Source organism: Peromyscus leucopus, unplaced genomic scaffold (assembly GCF_004664715.2).
Source record: "Peromyscus leucopus breed LL Stock unplaced genomic scaffold, UCI_PerLeu_2.1 scaffold_1488, whole genome shotgun sequence".
NCBI lineage: Eukaryota > Metazoa > Chordata > Mammalia > Rodentia > Cricetidae > Peromyscus > Peromyscus leucopus.
This window is the reverse complement of record NW_023504653.1, coordinates 1-22,441: the sequence shown is the minus strand read 5'-3', so window position 1 is coordinate 22,441 and position 22,441 is coordinate 1. Positions and strand designations below refer to the sequence as shown.

Below are 22,441 nucleotides of genomic sequence, written 5' to 3'. Positions count from 1 at the left end.
GAATTCCTGTTTCTAAACTTTCTTCACAATTATTCTGTATTTTCTGTTTCTCTAAAAGTAGAAGAATATCAGGTGAGGATTTACGATATACATAATATATATGTGTATATATCTATATAGTGTGTGACTAAACAAATTGTATTTGTCTTAGAAGATAATCAATTGTGGATAAATGGATTTTTTTTTCATCTGACAACCGGTTTGTGGACACAGGAAGATAGAAAGGTAGACTCATCCATGACATAGGGTTCTGGGTGCTCACAAATTGTTTCTAAGGCAGTAAATTCCATACTAACTTGCTGTGGGATGGTCTGTATGTCAAATCTGTTGCTCTGATTGGTCAATAAATGAAACACTGATTGGCCAGTGGCCAGGCTGGAGGAAGTATAGGTGGGACAAGGAGGAGAAGAATTCTGGGAAGTGGAAGACTGAGTCAGAGAAACTGCCAGCCGCCACCATGACAACCTGCATGTGAAGACACCAGTAAGCCACAAGCCACGTGGCAAGGTATAGATTTATGGAAATGGATTAATTTAAGCTATAAGAACAGTTAACAAGAAGCCTGCCACAGCCATACAGTTTGCAAGCAATATAAGTCTCTGTGTTTACTTGGTTGGGTCTGAGCGGCTGTGGGACTGGCAGGTGACAGAGATTTGTCCTGACTGTGGGCAACGCAGGAAAACTCTAGCTACACTAACTTATACCTATAAATAGAGACAAGAGTCAGAAATTGCAGGCTTGTGATTTTATTGGTAATTTGAAGATAAATTATGGCCAGGTTATTCCAGCTGCACTGTCCAGCAAGGCCATTATCTTCTCACTCATTTTCTGAAAGAAACAAATACAAAAGTAAGTTATAGGGAATGTAAAATATGATCAAGTTCCTCATCCCTTTCTGGCATCTATAAATGATGTGGATAGAAGTCCAGGTCTTTTTTCTCTGTCTCTACTTTTTCTCCCTCCACATTCTGGTTCTCTTTACTCACTCTTGCTAATCACATAGGGCATAATGCACTCTGATAAAATGTGCATTTGTGGCTGATAAAATGAAAAACAAATTTCATTGGTTATATGGCCTTAGCATGAAGACAATCCATCTTAAACTGGTGATTAGAACATATAGCTATAATCATTGCATTTTGGAGTAGAGGCAAGGTGATCAGGGACTCAAGGGCATACTTGGCCACAACCAAGTTGGAAACCACCATGAACTATACAAACAATGTCTCAAAAACTCATTACAAATCATAAGACATATGTAGAAAGATGGTTACTGAGGCAGATCTTATACTAGCGAAACACAGAAAGCAGCTTGAAAGACCACTGACCAGATTTTAGCTAATCAATGACAGCAGGAGCCACAGAATGTGATCATTCAATACTACAAAAACAAAACACCAAAAATATCAAGAGAAGCATGGTATCTCTTTGAAATACTGTGGCTGTTTTAAAACACAATTTTAATTAATATGTGTAATGTGTATATATGAAAACAATGGATAATATGTGTGTGTGTGTGTTCCTAATAGCTCATTGAAAGAATTAGTGGTAGCCTTTGATGATAGGGTGGTGAGAAGGGATGATAACATTTATATATATATTATATCCTTTTAAGATTTAACTTGATGCCTTGGTTTCTAGTTTGCTTTTATCACTGTTTTGGGTTTATGCTAAAATAAATCATTTCTAAATATGCAGATAACATTTGACAGCACTGCCTTAAGGTCCCATGTATCAGAGAGGTAATAAATGATCAAATAGAACTGTAAAAGGTAGGGTTGTTACCATGAGAAAGGAGGCAGCAAGATTTAGGGAGAACATTGTACTTCTTGCGCAAACAATGGACAATCATGTTGTCAATCGTGTATAGTCATTGCTCCTCACAATTACAATATGTTGAGAAGAAGATAAAACATAAATCATCTTCCTATACCTCCACAGAATATCCAAATAGTAATGATAACCCAAACTATGGAATACAAATGTGTTTAAAGTTGAGTTATTGCAGATTGTACTGACAAAACAGTAGGAATTATGATGTTTCATGAAAAGTAAATACCAATCATACCTGACAATGTATCTTTGATTACTGAGGACGCTGGCCCTGGGAAGGTCCTTGAGGTCTGCCTCCCTGTTGGGCAGGACCTTGCTGATTTCCAGGCTGAGGGCCTTGGTTCTGCTGTGGTCCTCCTTGTTGGGGTGGGCCTTGCTGGTTTCCAGGCTGAGGGGGTCGGTTCTGCTGTGGGCCTCCCTGTTGGGGTGGGCCTTGCTGGTTTCCAGGCTGAGGGCCTTGGTTCTGCTGTGGGCCTCCTTGTTGGGGTGGGCCTTGCTGGTTTCCAGGCTGAGGGGGTCGGTTCTGCTGTGGGCCTCCCTGTTGGGGTGGGCCTTGCTGGTTTCCTGGCTGAGGGCCTTGGTTCTGCTGTGGTCCTCCTTGTTGGGGTGGGCCTTGCTGGTTTCCAGGCTGAGGGGGTCGGTTCTGCTGTGGGCCTCCCTGTTGGGGTGGGCCTTGCTGGTTTCCAGGCTGAGGGCCTTGGTTCTGCTGTGGTCCCCCCTGTTGGGGTGGGCCTTGCTGGTTTCCTGGCTGAGGGCCTTGGTTCTGCTGTGGTCCTCCTTGTTGGGGTGGGCCTTGCTGGTTTCCTGGCTGAGGGGGCCGGTTCTGCTGCTGACCTTGCTGGGGTGGGCCTTGCTGGGGACCAAAGCCTTGCTTGGGAGGGGGTCCTTGGGGGAATCCTGCAACAGGTGATTTGTGATTAGGACTTTGATATGTAGTCTCAAGTTCTTTATTGGTACATCACACAAAGAGATAAGTTTAGTAATAAAACAAATGCCCTCTTACACTGAGTTGTATTAACAACTCAATGGCTATTACATAGTTCTTCTTACTCATTTCTCAGTCACCCTCATCATAACTCCCATCTAGTTCTTATGGAAATTTTCTCAATCCATATATTGATGGTATCACACATTGTATCTTGATGCTTGGAACTAGCAACTGAGGTCTCAGACAACCGATTTTCTAGGCATTGTCTCCATGGACCAGAGAGAAGGAATAGAATTTTAAAATTACTGATTTTGACTATCCTACCCAGAAATGTCCCCATATTTTTTCTTTCTTCTGTTCTACATTCACTAAAGCAAGATGCCTGTTATCCCCTGACTACTTTGTTGCAGTGTATTCACAGCTGGACTTCCTTCTGTGAGCCTTCCTGTTTGATCCTTCACAACACAAGAAAGGTGAATCTAGAAATCCAGCCCTACTCTATCATCCTTCTGTTCAAACGTTCAATCAAGTTTTTATTACACATGACAACATTCAAATCCTTGGTGTGGAATGAGGATTCAAATGAACAACCTTGGTACTGATTCTACAGTCCTGCCTTTCTGCTAATCCTCTTCTCTATCTCTGCATCTTCCAGGAGCAATGTGTGATCTGTTTCCCACAAGCAGATTCACCGAACAAACAGCTCTGTTTTCTTACCTTCACTGAAGCGCTGAGTAGAGCTCAGGGCCAGCAAGGCCACTGTGAGTAGGACAACCAGCATCTTGGAGGAGGCTCTGGAGTTTCTTCCAAGTCTGTGCTGCATGCAGTGGGGTAGCTGCCTTTATAAGACAGAGCAGAAGAAAGGTGCCTTTGATCCTCATACTGAGTGACCTCACATTTGACAAAGGAGGATGCACTGCATCCTTGACTCCTCTTTGGGACTTCTTCCAGGAAGCATAACATGAGGCATTGGCAGTGTGACTTGAACAAAGAGTTGATAAAGTGTAAATATGACGGCAAACCCTACTTTAGAGTTTTGGCATTACATGAATTTCATTACATTTGGCAGGCAGTTCATACATACGCATATGATTGTACTCACTGATATTTTGGCAACCATGAAGATGCCTAATATCTTTAGCTCTCATTTTCAACCATAGACCATCTGTAGACATACTGTAACTATGTGTGTGATATTCCGATATGTTTTCATAATTTAGAGGTCATTTTTGTTTGGATAGCATGCATTCCCTGCATCCTTATCTGAATCATGCCCACAAAGATTGTCCAAAATTCCTTGTTTGTTGTTTCAAAATGGAAAAAACTTGGAGCTTTACATTACCTAATGTATTCTGAACTCTATGTGAGTGAGCATGTGTATGTGTGGGTGGGCATGTGCATGTGAGTGCATGTGTGTGAGTTCCTGCATGCGTGTGTGTGTGTGTGTGTGTGTGTGTGTGTGTGTGTGTGTGTGTGCATTTCTTTACATGCATAATAAAGCATGGACAGAGGGCAACTTTGGTTATTGGTACTCAGATGCTACTTTCTACCTTGTACTTAGAATAAGATATGTCATTGGGCTGAAACTTTCATGCTGAGAAACTAGTTGGCTTGCAAGTCTCCAGACCTAAAGGTATCTCCATCTCTCAAACCATGATTGCTGGGATTTAGCAATGTATCCTCTCACCTGGCTTTTTACTTGAATTCAGGGGTGTTAGAACTTGGTTTCTCATGCTCAAGAGGAAAGATCTTTAGTGACTGAACCATTTCACTAGCTCCAAAATATTCTATCCCTGTTAACAAAAATGGCACAAAACGTGCCATGGAATTTCTGCAAAACTGTAAGACAAATACTTAACTTCTTGACACGCCCATGCTATTTCCTGTTTCTGAGATTTCCACAGCCAAACCCCTTTCCAAAAGGTTCCCTCATACTGGGCTTATACCTTCTCACTTTCAGGAACTATTTTCAATTACTGCCAGTAAGCAATGGTTGGTCATGGTTACACAATAGAATTAAAAAAATTGGCTATCATCTGCAAATTTCAACCATATTGTATTTATTCTCTTGCTTGTAGTCTGATCCCATTCTGCTTACTTAGAATGGTGTTCAACCCAGAATATTTTCTCTGCTACATGTTGATCCTAATTCATCTCCAACCTCGGCCTTAATCCAAACTGCTGTTCTTAGATGTTGTTGAATATTTTTCCCTCTGTCATTTCTTACTGTGTAACTTGCTTTTTTTCAGACATTACAGGATAATTTCTAAAACACCCCAAATCATTATCCATTATATTCTTCAATATATTGCTCTATTTTTTATTTAAATTTGGGTAACAAGATGTCACCACATCTCCATCCAGCTGTCTTAGTTTGCTCCCTTTTACTGTGTGTCTATTCTGTCAAATCTGATAATAGGCAGTTCTTCTACACCATCTAAGACAGAGCGTTATTACCCTCAGCAGCTGTTCTTTTCACATCACACTTCTACAAAACTTTTGTTATTGTTAATTTTAGTACAAAATTACTTTCATTTTTTGTGAACTGTTTTGTTGAAGTAAGTTATGGTGGGTGGCCATGTGATTGGAAAATCAAAGCCAAGCTCCTTCTTGACTGAGGTAATTGTCTTCTCTACTACACATTTAATTTTCTGCTATTTTTTTCCTTTCCTGGGATTTCAGGAGGGTTTTGTCAAGGCAGATTGTCCTTGGAAGGGAATAATTTAGGATTTGGAAATTCTCCCTGGCTATATAGAAATCTGAAAAGCTCTTGGCGTATTTCTTGATTGGGTGTAGGGTATATTTACTTGATTCTGGAAGTCTCCTAAGTTTATTATCCTAACTGTCTCTAATTCCGCAGACCCTATAGAGGCAGTGTACCAGGACATGAGTCACCCACATGCTTACTTACAGTTAACCTTCAATGTAAGATGAAAGGAGCAGAAGGAGGGCCATGCACACTTGTGAGTGGGTAAGAAAGTGACAGACAAGGAAAAGTCATCTTGGCTCTATACTAATTCAACCACATTTCACACAATTGGTACCATTTCCCTGACCCTTTTCAGTATCAGTGAAGTGTGAAAGAGATTAATACACCATAAAAGAAAAATATCAACCATGAAGAGATGTGATTGAAGACCTAAGAGCTATCAGTATCACTTAAAGGAGACTCTATGTAGCCTTGAATGAGAGTGTAGCAAGCTCCAAGTTAAATGATGTGTGAGGAATCCCTTAGGCATACACTGGTCTTATAATATGGACACAACAACTGATATACATCCAATTGATTTTTATTTTCATAGACAGAAAATTATGGTCCTATATTGTTTCAGTATGACTCCCAAAATAATTCATCGTCCAGGCTATCAAACAGCAGGTTTGGAGACTACAAGAAAAACAAAAGTGTGGAAGCTGGATCAATGCTTTCCCCCTGTCTTCCAGTGGTTAGCCACAATCATTTTTTCCACTGTGCACATCCTTCAGTAGGTTTTCCCTGTGGGTCCATATGTTCCTTATTTCTTTTGCTAAATTTTTGTTTTAAGATTTTTGAGAATTTCATATATAAATACTGTTTTTATATCATTCTGTAAGTTATTTACTTATAAGACTACAAGTCAGGCATTTTCTTGAGTCCCTCAACACATACTGATACAATCATCCTAACACATTCCCATATGCCAAGAGCTTATCAGATTTCTATATAGCCAGGGAGAATTTCCAAATCCTAAATTATTCCCTTCCAAGGAAAATCGGCCTGTAAAGCCCCTACTGACAAAAACCCTCCTGAAATCCCAGGTAATATTTTATCTTTCTTGGGTCTCTAATATAGTTGAGAATGAGGTAGTTATAGGTACAGTTTTCTTTGTTACCAAATGAAGTGATAACCCACAAAAGTCTGGTCAATAACTTGTTAAGGGGTGCAATGAGAATGACACAAGAATGAATGTAGAGCAATGTAGATGCTGCTGCTTATCTGGCTCCTGCTGTCCTGCCAGTCTGCCCAAGGGTGATGAAGACCAACTACAAACCATGGTTCTCTACTACTTACTTGTTCCTTCTCTAACATCCAGACAGAGAGAGAGAGAGAGAGAGAGAGAGAGAGAGAGAGAGAGAGAGAAAAGAGAGAGAAGGAGTATTCGACCACTATCCTCAGTTTTTTTCTGGTATCATATCCAAAGAAAGCCATGTTTGTAGGGCTAGTTACCCAAAATGTCATTGGCTAAACAGATGGAACTCCTACAGCAATCAAATTCAAAAAAGAAATTCATAAAAGATCTATAAAATGGATAAGGATGAGAGGCATAAAAGCTTAGATTGTGTATCTAAGAAAATGTTTTAAGGTCTAAATAGATAATTTTAAGATGGTAATACAAGTTATAACAGAAAATCTTTTAGGTATAAAACTTTAAATTCATCAAGATAAGATTACTATAACTCTGCAGTAGAGCTGTGACCAGGGACTGTGATACCTCCAGCAGTTATTTTTGACCTGTGATATATTTTCATTGTGTTCTGACAAATAAAGCTTCTTGGAGTCAGAGGGAGGAACTATGTGCCAGCTGATGACAGAGGTTTGGAGGACTATAGATATAGGAAATAGGAAGTTGTAAGGTGCACCTGAGAGAGAATATTATCCCTTTTGGACAGAGGAACTGAAGAGGTAGGAAGAGACTGTGGCTGATCAGTGTTCTCTAATCTTTCAGGTTCTTATCCTAGTATTTGACTTCTGATTTTTTTTATTGATAAGATTAATTAGAATAATGCTTCATCTGGGGTTCAACATTTGAGGCATGAATTCATGAAATAGCTGCTTGTCTGGGTCTTTGCACCCACAGGTATCCTGCACACATCAGAGCTGCACAAGAGAGCTGCATCCACTGGAGTCACTGTGAGATTAGCTTTAATTTTCCCCCCAGGCCCTCTGATTGAGTCTGGTATTTCCCCGTTGCAGCCTCTCTACAGCAATCTCCATAAGCCCTAACTCCACAGCCTGCTGGGCTCCAAGTGCTGCTGAGGTTAGCCCCTCACCATCATCTAGCTCTGCCTTCAGGCAGCTCTGTGCTTTCACTTCCCAACAGTCACATGTGTTTCTTTCACATGTTCCTCAGTGTCTGCTGTTCAGATGGCTAGCTCATTGGTTACTTTTCCCCATAGGTTGTGGGTTTCCCTGAACTCCATCCTCAGGCTGCTGACATGCCAACAGTGGCAGCTATCCTTCACCAGGCTGTGCACTGGCTCTGTTCTCTGCCCAGAAGTGATACACAGCTATAGCTGGTCTTACACTTTATTGTCATTGTCAGCAAAATTGGTGAGACAACTTGGAATTCTTAAAATGGCGAGTTAGTTTAAGACACACACACACACACACACACACACACACACACAAAGAGAGAGAGAGAGAGAAAGAGGAAGAGAGAGAGAGAGAGAGAGAGAGATCACCCACATTAAAAAATGGGACACTATTATGATAGAGGCAGTTAGATCTCTGTATGTTTCCATAAAGGATGGTTTAAAAATGGAACAATTAAATGAGAAGATAATTAACTTAACTGGAATTTATGTAATGTCAGTTCTAAACCTTATCTGTTTGGTAGTACTTGTTCTATCCCTACAAATGTTGGTTGAGATGGGTATCAAGTGAAAGAAAATAATACAATTTTGACTGATAAATTATAAGCTTAAAAAAACCTTACTAAAACAGATAACAGAGATATTCAAAGACAGAGGAATTTAAAGGAGAACCACTCTCACCATAACATTATAAAATTAGAGAGGAAAAGCTCAAAGTTATCACAAAAACCAACCTTAATTTGTCCAGTCACCTTATGGGACAACTGCCAGATGACAGATATCCCCAAGGCTATGTATGAACTGACGAGATTCCTGTGGAAATGTTACAGTTAAGGAGATTTTAGGAAGCAATATTCTAACATACTATGCATTGACCTTTTGTGAGGCAGCTATTAAATTTATGGTCAACTGGTAACAGAATTGTCCCACAAGACTAAAAAAGACTTGGTCACAGCAGTATTGGAACCTGGTCCTCAATTACAATGGAGGACCTGATGGAAAGAAGAGGCTAAGACCATTAAACAATGAAGTATGACTAGAGGTATGGAAATTTCCCAAGACCAACTTCTTGGAGAGGGTAATTATGCTGATATACAAAGACAGTCTATGTATGATGTACACAGCCTGGCTTTATGCTGTGCAACACCTTTGAATGTTTGGGACAGAGTTGAAGAAGTCAGCTAAAGAATTGAGTCATTTACTGAAGTTATACAGGGCCCAAAAGAAACTTTCACTGATTTTTTTTAAAACAAAGAATGACTTCAGCTGTGAATAGAATGATATCAATAATAATAAAATATGTATTCAATCTTTGGCTTTTGAAAATTTTAATTCACAATGCAAAGGGTAGTTAGGCCTTTTGAAGGCAAGATCAGCACCCATAGAAGAAGGGATCCAAGACAAAGTTTACATTGATGCTCATAACCATGGTGATGTTTAGATAGGAGAGGTGTTTTCTGGAGGCTTGAAGAAAAATCAAAATGTCAGGTGTTTTAATTGTGGAAAACAAGGTCTCCTAAAAAGGGAATGTAAGCAGGTCTTTACTAGAAACAATGTTTTTTTCTAGGAATAATCCAAACAATGGCCACTGTCTTCTGGAGCATGCAGAAGGTGCAGCAAAAGCAGACATTTGACCAGTGAATGCAGATTAAAAAGGCCCAGATAAGGTAACCTTTTGCCACCAGGAAACACTTTGGTGGGAGGGGTGTGGCTCTTGCAGGCTGCCACATCAAATTTGGTTTAATTGTTCCTTGTTACCATGGGGGAAATTCCTTCCCAGAGCAATTAAAGGACCGAATGCCTATTGTTACAACCATACAACTCTGGCTCTAAGAACAGCTTTAGAACACAAAACAAATATTTGAGAAGAAACCAGAACAAAAGAGACAATGATTAGAAGAGGCAATAGTTCATTAAAGTATGATCATTCAATCTAAACTAAGTTATAAAACTAACAAATGCTTTTCATTTGATCAAATATAGTTTGCCAAAAGGGAAACTCCCCAAAGGAAGGATTGTGGCAGGTTTTTGTTTTTGTCTTTCTAGGAGAATGAAGGCATCCAACTAAGGCATCTGAACACCACTGGACAAATGAGACATCTGAAGAAAAAGGACAAATCATCCAGGAAAAAAATGTCCTAAAGGAAAAGAATAGATTGGCCTATTGGTATATGACATTTCAAACAGGATAAAAGTTCATAAATCTTCCCAAATGTTTGCTTCTATTGTTCTCTACAGACACATAATACAAATCATGGTTTTGTTGTCCCAGTTCAATTAAAAATTAAAGCTGGCTTTGGATTTGGAGCATGGGTCTCTCCTTCTCTAAACCCAAACATGCTTGATAAAAGGAAAATCAAAATTCTCTGTTATCAGTAGCTGGGGGCGGGATGTCTAGCTACCACCAGGGTATGCAAAAAATTCCAATAATGTGGCAAGGGCTTAGGAAAACTTCTTGTCCATCTAAGGACTAGATTTTTTTCTATCTGAGGGGAAAAATAAGAAAACACACATGCTTTTTGATGGTAACATTCTCTTTCACTTAATCTTCTTCAAGAAATATCTTTTCTATATAGCTACACAAGCTCTCTCTTCTACAAACCTAGTAATCTTCTATATAACACTCTCTGTAAATATCTCCTGGTCTCTTCACACACACACACACACACACACACACACACACACACACACTTTGACACCTCTTCTTTCTCTCTTTGCCCCTTCTATTACATCCCTCACTCAGCATATACTCACTCACTGCATAGCTCTTTTGTTTGTTTGTTTGTTTGTTTGTTTTTTTGTTTGTTTTTTAAGACAGGGTTTGTCTGTGTAGTTTTGGTGTTTGTTCTGGATCTTGCTCTGTAGACCAGGCTGGCCTTGAACTCACAGAGATCTGCCTGGCTTTGCCTCCTGAGTGCTGGGGTTAAAGGTGTATGCCACCACCACCTGGCTTGCTGTATAGCTCTTTACACACATTCTAATGCACACCCACTGCTAACTCTTTACACACATTCTAACATGCACTGACTACTAGCTCTTTACATATTCTAACACACACTCACCCCACTTAATAGAGCAGCTTCATACATAGTTCTACACAGTCCCCCTCTCTCTATACCACTGCCCCTCTCACTGCCAAAATCTGGACAATTATATATTAAATTTTCAGGGCCCAATCCATTCTCATAAAACATGGTAAGTCACACAATTTTTCTCTTCTCTCAAAAACAACAACAAAACTACTCTTGAGAAAATGTATAAGACCTGTAACACAAAATTTTCTTAAAACCTGGTTTAAAAAGGGTTTATAGTTTAAAAACATACACATAACTAATCTTAATTTGTTATAGCCTGCCTGTATGTAACTTGGATTCAACTCTTATTTTAAAAATATATCCACTACAGCATACTGTATATGTAACTTGTACACAATTCTCTTGTTTAAGAAGATGTGTTTAAAAAAAGAGAAAGAAAAGAACAAAAGTGTATGTGACGTCATAAGGATAAATGCAATCATGTAGCTGGCAGCCATCTTGACTAATGTTAAAGAATACATGCCATATTACTTCACCACCATCTTGATTAAGAAGACTACACTAGGAGACTGCAACTGTTCCCAGAGATAGAGCATGACAACACCTGACTGGAGTGAGAGAGCCTGCTAGTGCCCCACTGGACTAAGAGGGGAGTCTTTATCCTCATACCTGAACACCCCAGCCCCTAGGCTTTGGGCAAACGGGCACAACCCTGTGCCCCTACACCCCCACACATTGCAGTTCCAGTTTCAGGCCAGTTGGCAGTCAGACCTCCTGCGCACAGGTCAGAATACTCCCATCCCCCATCAGACCCTGTAACCCAAGCCCCACCTCCCCAAATCCCACCCACCCTCCAAGACTGCAACTGTTCCCTGAGATACAGCCTGCCAGCACCCAACTGAACTAAGAGGCCAGTTGATAGGCAGACATCCTGCAGACAGGTCAGACTACCACCATGTACCACATGGTAAGTCTACAGCTACTCCCTGACACAGAGCCCACTAGCACCAGTTGGACAAAGAGCTGTTCCCTAAGACAAAAAAGTCCATCAGCATCCACTAGATCAAGAGCTCCCCACTGGATCAAGAATATCAATCAGACCAAGAGAGGCTCCCTCAGACACAGACACCACTTGCACCAAGTGGAGAAAGAGATGGGTAGACCCCAGTGCAAAAATACAGTCAACAACATAAAAACCAATATGGCTCCATCAGAACCTACATCAGCAAGACCTGAACATCCCAACAGAGAAGAAACAGAAGGTACCTACCATAAAATGACTTTAAGAATATATTAGAGACCTTAAAAGAGGAAATGAAATATTTCCTTAAAGAAATCGAGGAAAAGTCAAACAAAAAATGGGAAGAAAACAGTAAATCCCTTGAAAGCCAAGAGAAAGCAATTAAACAAATGAGGGAAACAGTTCAAGATTTCAAAACTGAAATGGAGTCAATAAAGAAGACATAAACTGAGGTAATACTGGAAGTGGAAATTGTGAGAAAACAACAGGAACTACAGATGCAAGTATATCCAACAGAATGCAAGAGATGGAAGAGAGGATCTCTGTGGTTGAAGATACAGTAGAAGAAATAGATCCATCAGTCAAAGAAAACACTAAAACCAACAAAGTCATGACCCAGAATGTCCAGAAAATTTGGGACACCATGAAAAGACCAAACCTAAGAATAATAGGGATAGAAGGAGAAGAATACCAACTCAAAGGCACAGAAAATATATTCAACACAATCATAGAAGAAAACTTTCCCAACCTTAAGAAGGAAATGCCTATAAAAATACAAGAAGATTACAGAACACCAAATAGACTGGATCCCAAAAAAAGTCCCCTTGCCACGTAATAATCAAACCACTAAACATACAGAATAAAGAAAAAATATTAAAAGCTGCCAAGGAAAAAGGCCAAGTAACATATAAAGGCAGACCCATAAAAATAATACTTGACTTCTCAATGGAGACTCTAAAAGCCAGAAGGTCCTGGACAGATGTGATGCAGATACTAAGAGACCATGGGTGTCACCCCAGATTATTATACACAGCAAAACTCTCAATCAACATAGACAGAGTAAACAAAATATTCCATGTTATAAACAGATTTAAACAATATCTCTCCACAAATCCAGCCCTACAGAAAGCACTCAAAGGAAAAATCCAACCTAAGGAAGTTAGATACACCCATGAAAACACAGGTAATAGATAGTCCCATACCAACAAATACCAAAGAAGGGAAACATACAACACTATCATCAAAAAATATCAGAATTAACAATAACTGGTCATTAATATCCATCAATAACAATGGTCTCAACTCACCTATAAAAAGACACAGCCTAACAAAATAGATATGAAAACAAGATCCATCCATTTGCTGTATACAAGAAACACTCCTCAACTTCAAAGACAAACACCACCTCAGAATAAAAGGCTGGGAAAGACATTCCAATCAAATGGATTTAAGAAGCAAGCTGGTGTAGCTACCCTAATATCTAATAAAATAGACTTCAAACTAAAATCAATTGAAAGAGATCGGGAAGGATACTGCATATTTATCACAGGGAAAATCCGACAAGATGAAGTCTCAATTCTGAATATTTATGCCCCAAATACAAGGGCACCGACATTCATAAAAGAAACATTACAAAAACTTAAATCGAACATCAAACCCCACACACTAGTAGTAGGAGACTTCAACACTCCACTCTCACCAATGGACAGGTCTGCCAGACAGAAACCTCACAGAGAAATAAGGGAACTAACAGAAATTATGATTCAAATAGACTTAATAGATACCTACAGACTATTCCACCCTAACACAAAAGAATATACCTTCTTCTCAGCACCCCATGGAACCTTCTCCAAAATCAACCACATGCTTGGTCACAAAGCAAATCTCAATAGATAAATTGAAATAACCTCCTGTGTCTTATCAGACTAACATGTCTTAAAGTTAGACTTCAACAACAACAAAAATTACAGAAAGCCTACAATCTCATGGAAACTAAATAATGCCCAATTGAATCACCAATGGGTCAAGGAAGATATAAAGAAAGAAATTAAACATTTCCTAGAATTCAATGAAAATGAATGTACAACATTCCCAAACTTATGGGACACTATGAAGGCAGTGCTACGAGGAAAATTCATAGATCTAAATGATCATATAAAGAAGTTGGAGAAAGCTCACACTAGTGACTTAACAGCACAACTGAAAGCTCTAGAACAAGAAAAAGCAAACTCACCCAGGAGAAATAGAAGCCAGGAAATAATCAAATTGAGGGCTGAAATCAATAAAATACAAACAAAGGGAACAATACAAAGAATCAATGAAACCAAGAGTTGGTTCTTTGAGGAAATCAACAAGATAGATAAGCCTTTATTCAAATTAACCAAAAAGCAGAGAGAGAGAGTGAGAGAGAGAGAGAGAGAGAGAGAGAATGTCCAAACTAACAAAATCAGAAATGAAAAGGGAGACATAACCACAGACAATGAGGAAATCCAGAGAATCATCAGGTCATACTTCAAAAACCTCTACTCCACAAAATTGGAAAATCTGAAAGAAATGGATGATTTTCTGGATAGCTACCACATACCAAAGTTAAATAAAGACCAGATAACCTATTTAAATAGACCAATAACCCCTAAGGAAATAGAAACAGTCATTAAAAGTCTCCCAACCAAAAAAAACCCAGTACCAGATGGTTGCAGCACAGAATTCTACCAGATTTTCAAAGAAGAATTAACACCAATACTCTTCAAATTGTTCCACACAATAGAAACAGAAGGAACATTACCCTGAATCCCAAACCACACAAAGATGCAACAAACAAAGAGAATTACAGACCAATCTCCCTCATGAACATTGATGCAAAAATACGCAATAAAATACTGGCTAACCGAATCCAGGAACATATCAAAACAATTATCCACCATGACCAAGTAGGCTTCAACCCAGGGATGCAAAGATGGTTCAATATATGAAAATCTGTCAATGTAATACACCATATAAACAAACTGAAAGAAAAAAAGAACACATGATCATCTCATTGGATGCTGAAAAAGCCTTTGACAAAATCTAAAACCCCTTCATGATAAAGGTCTTGGAGAGATCAGGAATACAAGGAATATACCGACACATAATAAAGGCAATTTACAGCAGGCCAACAGCCAACATCAAATTAAATGGAGAGAAAAACAAAGGGATTCCACTAAAATCAGGAACAAGACAAGGCTGTCCACCCTCCCCATACTTATTCAATATAGTACTTGAAGTTCTAGCTAGAGCAATAGGATAACAAAAGGAGATCAAGGGGATATAAATTGGAAAGGAAGAAGTCAAACTTTGATTATTTGAGACAATATGATAGTATACATAAGTGACCCCAAAATTCTACCACGGAACTCCTACAGCTCATAAACTCCTTCAGTAAAGTCACAGGATACAAGATTAACTAAAAAAAAAATCAGTAGCCCTCCTGTATACAAATAAAAAGGGGTTGAGAGAGAAATCAGAGAAACATCACCCTTTACAATTGCCACAAATAATATAAAATACCTTGGGGTAACTCTAACCAAGCAAGTGAAAGACCTGTATGATAAGAACTTTAAGTCTCTGAAGAAAGAAATTGAAGAAGATATCAGACAATGGAAAGATCTCCCATGCTCATGGATAGGTAGAATCAACATAGTAAAAATGGCAATCTTACCAAAAGCAATATACAGATTCAATGCAATCTCCATCAAAATCCCAACACAATTCTTCACAGACTTGGAAAGAACAATACTTAACTTTATATGAAAAAACAAAAACCCAGGATAGGTTAAAGAATCCTGCATAATAAAGCCACCTCTGTAGGCATCATGATCCCTGACCTCAAGCTCTACTATAGAGCTATAGTAATAAAAACAGCTTTGTACTGGCATAAAAACCAAAATGTGGACCAATGGAATTGAATTCAAGATTCTGACATTTATCCACACACCTATGAACATATGATTTTCGACAAAGAATCCAAAACTATACCATGGAAAAAAGAAAGCATCTTCAACAAATGGTGCTGGCATAATGATGTCAACATGCAGAAGATTGCAAATAGATCCACATCTGTCACCATGCACAAAACTCATGTCCAAGTGGATCAAAGACCTTAACATAAATCCAGTTACACTGGATCTTCACCAACACCACATCTGACAGAGGGCTGATCTCCAAAATATATAAAGAACTCAAAAAGCTAGACATCAAAATACTGAATGATCCAATTAAAAAATGGGCTACAGAGCCTAACAGAGAATTCTCAACAGAAGAATCTCAAATGGCTGAAAGACATTTAAGGAATTACTCAATATCATTAGTCATCAGGGAAATGCAAATCAAAACAACTCTGAGATACCATCTTACACCTGTCAGAATGGCTAAGGTCAAAAACACTGAAGACAGCTTATGTTGGAGAGGATGTGGAGAAAGAGGAACTCTCCTCCACTGTTGGTGGGAATGCAAACTTGTACAGTTACTCTGGAAATCAGTATGGAGGTTTCTCAGAAAATTGGGAATAAGTCTTCCTCAAGACCCAGTTATTCCACTCTTGGGCATATACCCAAGGAATGCTCAATCTTACCACAAGGACACATGCTCAACTATGTTTATATCAGCATTATTCATAGTAGCAAGAACCTGGAAACAACCTAGATGCCCTTCAACTGAAGAATGGATAAAGAAAATGTGGCACATATACACAATGGAGTACTACTCAGCAGTAAAAAACAATGATATCATGAAATTTGCAGGCAAATGGATGGATCTAGAAAATATCATCTTGAGTGAGGTAACTTAGACTCAGAAGGACAAACATAGTATGTACTCACTCATAAATAGATACTCAATGGGAGGGAACTGATGGCCAGACTGCAACTCATAAATCCACAGAGGTTAGCTAACAGGAAAAGACCCTAGGAGGGACACATGGATGACCCTGTGAAGGAGAAATGGATGAGATCTACATGAGTGGACTGGATGTGGGGGGTGGCAGAGGGTGAGGAGTGGGGGATGAGAACATAGGGAAATGGGAGGGTCAAGCTGGTACAGGGACAGAGTGGGAGGGCAGGGAGGAAGATACCATGATAGATGAGGACATCATGGGAATAGGAAGAGGCAGGGTACTCAGGAGGCTCTCAGGAATCCACAAGGTTGACCTCACCTTGGTCTGCTGGCAGTGGTCCAGTGGGTGCCTGGAACAGTCTACTCTGGTGACCAGCCTAGCAAATAACCTACCTGTCATCATAGAGCCTTCGTCCAGTGACAGATGGAGGCAGATACAGAGATCCATGGCCAGGCACCAGGGTGAGCACCGGGAATCCAATTGATGAGAGAGAGGAGAGATACTGCAGGCGAGAGACGTTGAGATCATGATGGGAGGATGTGCAGAGATGACCGGTCACACTAGTGCAAATCCATGAACTGTGGACTGATGGCTGTGGAGCCCCCATGGCACTTGACTAGGCCCTCTGGACACGGAAGATGGTTGTTTGGCTCGAACTGTTTGGGGGCACCCAGGCAGGGGGATCGGGATCTGTCCCTGGTGTGTGGGCAGGCTTCTGGGAATCTGGTGCCTGTGGTGCAACACCTTGCACAGCCTAGGTGCAATGGGAAGGGGCTTGGACCTGCCTAGGCTCAGTGTACTGGGCTCTGCTGACTCCCCATGGGAGACCTCGATTTGGGAGATGTGGGGATGCGGGGTGGCTTGGGAAAGAGAGATGGGGCATGGGAGGAGTGAAGAGGGGCGTCTGTGGACAGCATGAGTAGAAAATTTCTTAATAAAGAAAATTTTAAAAAATTATCACATTCAAATATTTAATACCTGGGCCACCAGGGTGAGACTGAATCACAACTGTTAAGAAGAATGTCAGCAAGTGGAGAGTGTGGACTAGCACTGTGGTTGCTATTTTGAGCAAAAGAAGTTAAAACGGTGTAATAATGGTAGTACTTCCAGGAGATCTAGCCATAAAAGAAACTACACTAATTATCATAGTCTCTATTCAGAGGGTGTGAATAACCCACAGAGGGACTGGCAGGAAAGAAAAGTCAACAGTGTATCTTTGTAGATACTGAGATTGAAGCAAAGCATCAGTTAGAAGATAAGCATGGCTGTTTGGAGAGAACAAGGCCATGGTTCTGCCATAGCAGGAAACCAAAGTCTGTGGTGGAGTAACAGCAACACCGGCAATGTGGGCTGTGTCCTCTCATTCCACTCCCAAATCTCTTCAGGTGCACAACTGGGAACTGTTGGTGAAGGCTGGGATCTGGGCCTTGGGAAATGACTTTCAATGCTAGGGATATGGGCAATACATTAATCTGCATGTCGGTCTGGATTCTTGGACTTTATACTGTCTAAAGAATTTTATCAAATGTGTTTTATTAAAATTAAAAAAAAACAAACAAACAGAAGAAGAAGGAGAAGGAGAAGAAGAAGAAGAAGAAGAAGAAGGAGGAGGAGGAGAGGAGGAGGAGGAGGAGGAAGGAGGAGGAGGAGGAGAAGAAGAAGAAGAAGAAGAAGAAGAAGAAGAAGAAGAAGAAGAAGAAGAAGAAGAAGAAGAAGACTACATGGTATAAACCAGCTGTTCTCAAACAGTGGCTCCTGATCCCTTTGGAATTTGAAAAACGCTTTTACAGGGATCACATATCAGAAATCTTACATATCAGATATTTACATTATGATTCATAATAGTAGAAAAGTTACCATTATGAAGTAGCAAAAAGCCAGTTTTAAGTTTGGGGTTCCCACAGCATGAGGAACTGTCAAAAAGTATCACAGCATAAGGTGGTTGAAAACCATTGCTGTAAACCAAGTTAGGCAGCACCTATAAAACTTTGTAGTCCTACTGAGTTCTCTGTTTGCCATTGTATTTCACTGTACCTATGGGTGTGATATTTAGCTAAGGTTTTCATAATACAGAGGTAGAATGCAATCTCTACATTATCAACCTACTCCATGCTATGTCAATTTAACCAGGCCCAGAAGGAATGCCAAAACCTCCTAATTGTTATTCCCAAATGGAGAATACTCAGTGCTTCAGACAACATAAAATATTCTACTCTCTCTCTCTCTCTCTCTCTCTCTCTCTCTCTCTCTCTCTCTCTCTCTCTCTCTCTCTCTTGCTCTCACTCTGTCTGTCTCTCTGTCTTCCCCCCTGTGTAGGTAGTATGCATTTGTTTACATGCATGGTGAGATATGGGGTAATAGGGCAATATCTCTGACTGTTGGTGCATAGATGCCTCATTCTACATTTTACTTGAGAATGTAAAGACTACATGGTAAGTAGGTTAAGTGTAATAAACATTCTTTATTACAAACACTCTTGAACTTATAGGTAAATAAAGTTTTCTTCTAGAGTCATTTTATATATCATAAAAATGCTTAATTGTTGAGCCATTTTATATCTATTTCTATGGAACTTGTTTGCTTTTGTAAATTAAAGCTGAAAATAAATTGCCATTTGAAATTAATTTTCTCATCTCAGAAAATGGAAACATTTTATCACCTAAGATCTTTTCTATAATTATTATTTATTGATATATTTGTTACATATGTACACATATGTAAAACCCATTAAGACCTATTAGTGTTATCCATAAATACTTGGGAATAGGGCTAACCACTTGGCAAGGGCATGCTGTGAAATGTCATTCTATATGCTATGAATATATGTTGCTCTGATTGGTTGATAAATAAAGCTGGCCAATGGTGAGGCAGAATAAGGTTAGGCAGGATATTCCAACTAGAGAGGGGAAGGAGAAAGACAGAGCTGAGGAGACACTGCTAGCCACCTCAAGAAGAAGTAAAGAAAGATATAAAGTACCAGTAAGCATAAGTCACATGGCAAAGTATAGATTTATAGAAGTTGGTAAATTTAAGATGTAAGAGCTAGCTTGAGAGAAGCCTGAGCCATTTGGACATATGGTTTGAAAAATAATATAAGCCTGTGTGTGTTTATTTGGGTCTGAGTGGCTGTGGGCCCAGGCAGGACCAGAGAAAACTCCAACTACAAGGGCAATCTATCAAAGGGCTTGTTCCTAGAAGAAACTGATTTTTCCTTTATCACTACCTGTTGATTGCCTGGAACTATTCATCTATGGGTGTGGCTTTGTGAGCCTCTCCCCAGTCCATGTGGGAGATTTGGCTGGTGTGGTCTTGTGTAAGTCTTATGCAGACAGCCATGTAGTTGAGATTTTGTGGTGCTGCATCTCCGTCATGCTCAGAAGATGCTATATTACAGCAGTCCTCTCAGTGCTCTGGATATTACAATCTGTCTGCATCCTCTTTTCTGAGGTTCCTGGATTTGTGGGTGTATGAATTGTGCTTTTTTTCCTACCTGATGATGAACTCTCAAGATTCACTTATTATCAGTACTTTAAGCAGTTGTAGTTGTGATATGTGAGTCTTTGTTAGCTGCAAAAATGCTTCCTTGGTGAGAGAGACAGATGTGGGTATGTCTATAGGTATAAAATTAAATATTTAGAAGGCAGTTGTGTATTATATCACATCAACAAAATAGTAGTAATCGGTTTTCATCTGTGAATTATGATTTCTCCAGCCACCAGTTCTTGACTACTTGTACACAATACCAGGCATGAGTTCCTTCCTGGTTTCCATCTTGTTGAGAGGTTTGTACATCCAATCACAAAGCTTTAGATGTCCTCAAGATATTAATGCCACAGTTGCACCATTACGTATATCTTGCTAGGCTGATTGTTATCATAATTCACAGTATTTAATGCTGAGTACCACAGTCACTAAATTTTCAAACCTGGCAGCCTGCATTGCACCTTCTGATATCATCAGCAAAGAGGTTACCAGGGTACCTTGATTCTTCACAAACAAAGTGTGTTCTTTCTTCAGCAAAAGGGTCTTCCCTCAAGTTCTCTGCTACATATTTTTGTGAAGAAACAAATTGGGATTCGGTTTGCCAATATTTTGTTGAGTATTTTTGCATCAATGTTCATGAGGGAGATTGGTCTGTAGTTCTCTTTCTTTGTTGCATCTTTGTGTGGTTTGGGTATCAGGGTAATTGAAGCCTCATAAAAAGAGTTTGGTAGTGTTCCTTCTGTTTCTATTGTGTGGAACACTTTGAAGAGGATTGGTATTAGTTCTTCTTTGAAAGTCTGGTAGAATTCTGCACTGAAACCATCTGGTACTGGGCTTTTTTTGGTTGGGAGACTTTTGATGACTGTTTCTATTTCTTTAGGGGTTATTGGTCTATTTAAATGGTTTATCTGGTCTTGATTTAATTTTGGTATGTGGTATTTATCCAGAAAATTGTCCATTTCTTCCTGGTTTTCCATTTTTGTGGAGTACAGGTTTTTGAAGTATGATCTGATGATTCTCTGGATTTCCTCATTGTCTGTTGTTATGTCTCCCTTTTCATTTCTGATTTTGTGAATTTGGGTGCTCTCTCTTTGCCTTTTGGTTAATTTGGCTAGGGGTTTGTCTATCTTGTTGATTTTTTCAAAGAACCAACTCTTTGTTTCATTGATTTTTTTTTTGTATTGTTCTCTTGTTTTCTATTTCGTTGATTTCAGCCCTCAATTTGATTATTTCCTGGAGTCTATTTCTCCTGGGTGAGTTTGTTTCTTTTTGTTCTAGAGCTTTCAGTTGTGCTGTTAATTCATTGGTATGGGATTGCTCCATCTTCTTTATGTGTGCATTTAGAGCTATGAATTTTCCTCTTAGCACTGCTTTCATAGTGTCCCATAAGTTTGGGTATGTTGTACTTGCATTTTCATTGAATTCTAGGAACTCTTTAATTTCTGTTTTTATTTCTTCCTTGACCCATTGATGTTTCAGGTGGGCATTATTCAGTTTCCATGAGTTTTTGGGTTTTCTATAATTTTTGTTGTTATTGAGTTCTAACTTTAAGGCATGGCGGTCTGATAAGATACAGGAGGTTATTCCAATTTTTTTGTATCTGTTGAGATTTGTTTTGTGTCCAAGCATGTGGTCAATTTTTGAGAAGGTTCCATGGGGTGCTGAGAAGAAGGTATATTCTTTTGTGTTAGGATGGAATATTCTGTAGATATCTATTAGGTCCATTTGAGTCATAACATCTGTTAGGTCCTTTATTTCTTTGTTAAGTTTCAGTCTGGTAGATCTATCTTTTGGTGAGAGTGGTGTGTTAAAATCTCCCACTACTAATGTGTGGGGTTTGATGTGTGTTTTAAACTTTAGTAGTGTTTCTTTTATGAATGTGGGTGCTTTTGTATTTGGAGCATAAATGTTTAGAATCGAGACTTCATCTTCGTGGATTTTTCCCGTGATGAATATGTAATGTCCATCCTGGTCTCTTTTGATTGATTTTAGTTTGAAGTCTATTTTATTAGATATTAGGATAGCTACACAAGCTTGTTTCTTAGGTCCATTTGCTTGGAAAACCTTTTCCCAGCCCTTTACTCAGAGGTAGTGTCTGTCTTTGAAGTTAAGGTGTGTTTCTTGTATGCAGCATATGGATGGGTCCTGTTTTCTTATACATTCTGTTAGCCTGTGTCTTTTTATAGGTGAGTTGAGACCAT

The 22,441-nt window shown here is 39.3% G+C and overlaps 1 protein-coding gene across 1 annotated transcript; it reads right to left on the bottom strand.

The window, feature by feature from the left end:
- Positions 1 to 730: 730 nt before the first annotated feature.
- Positions 731 to 3,639, bottom strand: LOC114689073 (acidic proline-rich protein HP43A-like). Its single transcript, XM_028863496.2, has 3 exons — positions 3,479 to 3,639; positions 2,069 to 2,730; positions 731 to 828 (listed from the first exon to the last, which is right to left on the bottom strand). The coding sequence occupies exons 1-2, from the start codon at positions 3,582 to 3,584 to the stop codon at positions 2,087 to 2,089; spliced, it is 750 nt and encodes a 249-aa protein (XP_028719329.2). The 5' UTR covers positions 3,585 to 3,639; the 3' UTR covers positions 731 to 828; positions 2,069 to 2,086.
- Between the last annotated feature and the right edge of the window lie 18,802 nt (positions 3,640 to 22,441).

What these genes read in the sequence shown, in the direction of transcription:
- LOC114689073 (XM_028863496.2), bottom strand. Translation starts at nt 3,584, where the DNA reads ATGCAGCACAGACTTGGAAGAAACTCCAGAGCCTCCTCCAAGATGCTG. An exon ending in TACTCAGCGCTTCAGTGAAG is followed by an intron (nt 2,731 to 3,478) that starts GTAAGAAAACAG and finishes CACCTGTTGCAG; the next exon opens with GATTCCCCCAAGGACCCCCT.